Below are 3,455 nucleotides of genomic sequence, written 5' to 3' on the forward strand. Positions count from 1 at the left end.
CCTGCCTCAGCCTCCCATGTAGCTGGGACTACAGGTGCCCGCTACAACGTCCGGCCATTTTTTGGTTGCAGCCATCATTGTTGTTTGGTGGGCCCAGGCTGGGGATTCGAACCCGCCACCTTAGGTGTATGTGGCTGGTGCCTTAGCCGCTTGAGCCACAGGCGCCGAGCCGAGACTCTGTCTCTTAAAAAAAAGAAAGAAAGAAAAAGAAATATGGCTCAATTTCTAGGAATATAATTTGCTTACAACTTTGGGGGGGCACATATATACATATGTGTCTCAGACTTTCCAGAACAGTGATGATTTCAAATGCTATACCAGGCTACATGTTCTAACTAAAGAATTAGAACATACAGGGCTGGGTGTGGTAGCTCACACTTATGATCCCAGCACTGTGGAAGGCCGAGACAGGTGGATTGCTTGAGCTCAAGAGTTTGAGACTAGCCTAAACAAAAGCAAAATCCTATCTCTACCAAAAATAATAAAAGTAGCCAGGAGTTATAACAGATACCTATAGTCCCAGCCACTACTTGAGAGGCTGAGGCAAGAGCTTCACTTTAACCCAAGAGTTTGAGTTGCTGTGCACTATGCCACCAGGGCACTCTACCCAGAGTGACAGAGTAAGACTCTGTTTCAAAAAAAAAAGAATTAGAAAATACAAACAGTAGCCTAATCACAGATTCCATCAATACTACCAGAACAGAACCTCTTAATTTTCTCAAAAAACCCATTCTATACTGCCATAGCTGAGAAGTACCTTGTTTTACAAAAGGAGAAACTGAGGCTCAGGGATGTGACCTAGCCATGGTTGCATATCATATTGGCAGGATCTTGGCCCCTTGACTCCTAAGCCATTGCACTTTCCCCGACTCCCAGCTGATCCCTGTGCCTCAGTTCCTGGCTCTCCAGACTCCCCCTTCCTTTCCCTCTTGTCACTGGTTCCAACTCTTGGCTCAGAGTGTGCTGGGCCCCAGACCTACCTGCTGAAGCTGCAGAAGATGGAGAAGAGCCCCAGGACCATGTTGATCAGGGACAAGGCATTGCTCACATCTTTCCAGGACAATTCAGTCATTTGGGAGTGGCCATGGGTCAGGAAGCAATTGGCATCCAGACCTGGGGCCCAAGAGAGAGGGACAAGGGGTCCCCAAGGTCAAGGATTTCCAAAATACACTCTCAAGGACCTGGAATCTCCTATTTTCATAGATATCTTCTCAGGGCCTCATGAATGAACACACACACACACACGCATTCTGTTTCACTGGCAGGACTAAGAGAGACAGGAGGTAAGTAGAAAAGATGCAGGAGTAAAGACAAAAGTGCTAAAGGCAAAGTATCTTGGAAAAGCTCAACAGCAAAGTGGGTGAATTGGCACAAGCAGTTTCCACTCCCTCTCTGACCTCAGCCATGCCCCACAGCACCAACATCCCTCCAAGCTACATGTTGATCCTCCTGACACCACCACCTACCAGTCAGCCAAGACCCAGAATGTATCTACAAAGTGCCAGGCATTGCTGCTTCTGTGTAACTTCATAGCTGCTTCACTTATGATTGCTGACCAGCTGTCTCCTATACTATCTGTTTCATTAACTCTCCCTTCACCAAGCACTTTCCGGTCTATTATTTCCATTGGCTCTGTGAGCGCTGTCAGGCAAGGCTTCTTATCCCTACTTCTCAGGCAAAGCAAAGAGATAGGAAGAACCTAGCTCTAGGTCACACCAGAAGTGGCAGAACAAGACTTAATTTTCCTTAAGTGCTCTTTGCTCTGTACCCTACTGTCTACAAAAAACCATGGACACTGCCTGGGCTGTCTGCTCAGCCTAAGCCGGTGCTGGGAGAACCTTGGGTCCCTGCCTTCACAGAACTTACAGGCTATCAAGAGAAGCAAGACTCATGCATGTGGAGACCTAGACCCTATGCATAGCAGCACAGATGGGGAAACTGTGGTTTCAGGATAAGTTAAGTGACTTGTTCAGTAAATGGTGGAGGCAGGATTTGAATGGGGTCTCCTCTTTCCCAAGTAAATGCTTTTGCAGAATGCACAGGTCTTGTGTGTGAAAGAATTGCCATTAGGGCGGGAGAAATCTGCAAATATGAGGAACATCCATTCACTTAGCAAGCACTTGGCCAGGAGCAGGATTTGTCAGAGAAGATGAAGACTAAGGAGCAGAGCCTAGGAAGGGAATCCAAGTCTGCACAGAACAGACATGACCAGGCTACTAAGGGAGCATGGAAGAGAGGCTCAGCCTGCCGGGCTGGGGGCAGAATTCTCAGGGTCAGAGCTGAGGCTTTGTGCCACCCTGGTCTGCAGGGATAGATCCTGTCCCTCTCCAGCTTCTTAGACACCCTCAGGATGGTATACTGGCCCTGCTTAGCTCTCCAGCTTCTTGGGACCCTTCTTGGGGACCCTCCCCTTGGGTCTAGGGTTGGATGGTGTTCCCCTGGGAGCCTGTTAGGTGCTCCTTCTCTGTACAATCACATTTCCTGTGCTCACCATGTGACACTTGGCATCACCTACCTTGTTTTCTTACTTTACAACAGGGGATGCAACTTGAGTGCAGACTGAGCTCCCCTGTGCCCAGCATGAGGCCTGATGATAGAAGTCGTTCCACCTTGGTTAATACAGCACGTCACTCTGGTGCTTCCCCTGTCCTCTTGAAAGCACATGTAGCAAAAATAAGATGGAGTCAGGCAGGCTAGGCAGACATGACACAGCTGATCTGGTCAGTTTAGGTCCTGCCTGACCTCCACCCCCTGTCTAGCATTCTTACTGTTTTATAAATCTAGCTCCCACCCTAAATGATGCCTATCTTAAGTAGTTTAGATAAAATGATTTAAGAGATTAACTTTTAAATTAGAATGTTATAATAGGTCACTGAGTTAGTCTAATTATTACTTAAAATAAGGATTAATGTGATCTTTAAACTTTTATACATAAAACTATAATTTTAGAAATGATAGAACAAAACAGTCTTAGACTACTCTCACTGTTCTCCATGATCTAGACCTTCTAACAAAAAGGTTTTTTTGCTTTTTGTTTTTTGAAACAGAGTTTCACTTCATTGCCCTCAGTAGAGTGCTGTGGCGTCACAGGTCACAGTAACCTCAAACTTTGGGCTGAAACAATTCTCTTTGCCTTAGCCTCCCAAGTAGCTGGGACTACCCACACACAACACCCACCACAACACCCAGCTATTTTTAGAGACGGGGTCTGGCTCTGGCTCAGGCTGGTTTCCAACCTGTGAGCTCAGGCAATCCACCCGCCTCAGCCTCCCAGAGTGCTGGGATTATAGGCATGAGACACTGCACCTGGCCCTGACAAAAAGTTTGGTGACCTATCCCCTTCTCTCTATATTGGCTGACAGTGACAGGTGGCCAGACCCTCTTCATCAGGTAGCACTCTCACTGCACCACATTCCATCCAACCCACCTCTAGCCTTGTTCAGTATGGCCTCCAT

At 47.2% G+C, this 3,455-nt stretch overlaps 1 protein-coding gene across 1 annotated transcript in view; it reads right to left on the minus strand.

The window, feature by feature from the left end:
* TMEM269 (transmembrane protein 269) overlaps positions 1–3,455 on the minus strand; it is a 14,830-nt gene extending 11,375 nt beyond the window's left edge. Inside the window, exons 1-2 of the mRNA XM_012810860.2 lie at positions 3,428–3,455; positions 981–1,113 (exon numbers count right to left, since the gene is read on the minus strand). Of these exons, the coding sequence (XP_012666314.2) occupies positions 981–1,113; positions 3,428–3,455 (161 nt within the window). The remainder of the gene's footprint in view (positions 1–980; positions 1,114–3,427) is intronic.

Source organism: Otolemur garnettii, unplaced genomic scaffold (genome assembly GCF_000181295.1).
Source record: "Otolemur garnettii isolate 467f Iridium unplaced genomic scaffold, OtoGar3 scaffold00144, whole genome shotgun sequence".
Taxonomy (NCBI): Eukaryota; Metazoa; Chordata; class Mammalia; order Primates; family Galagidae; genus Otolemur; species Otolemur garnettii.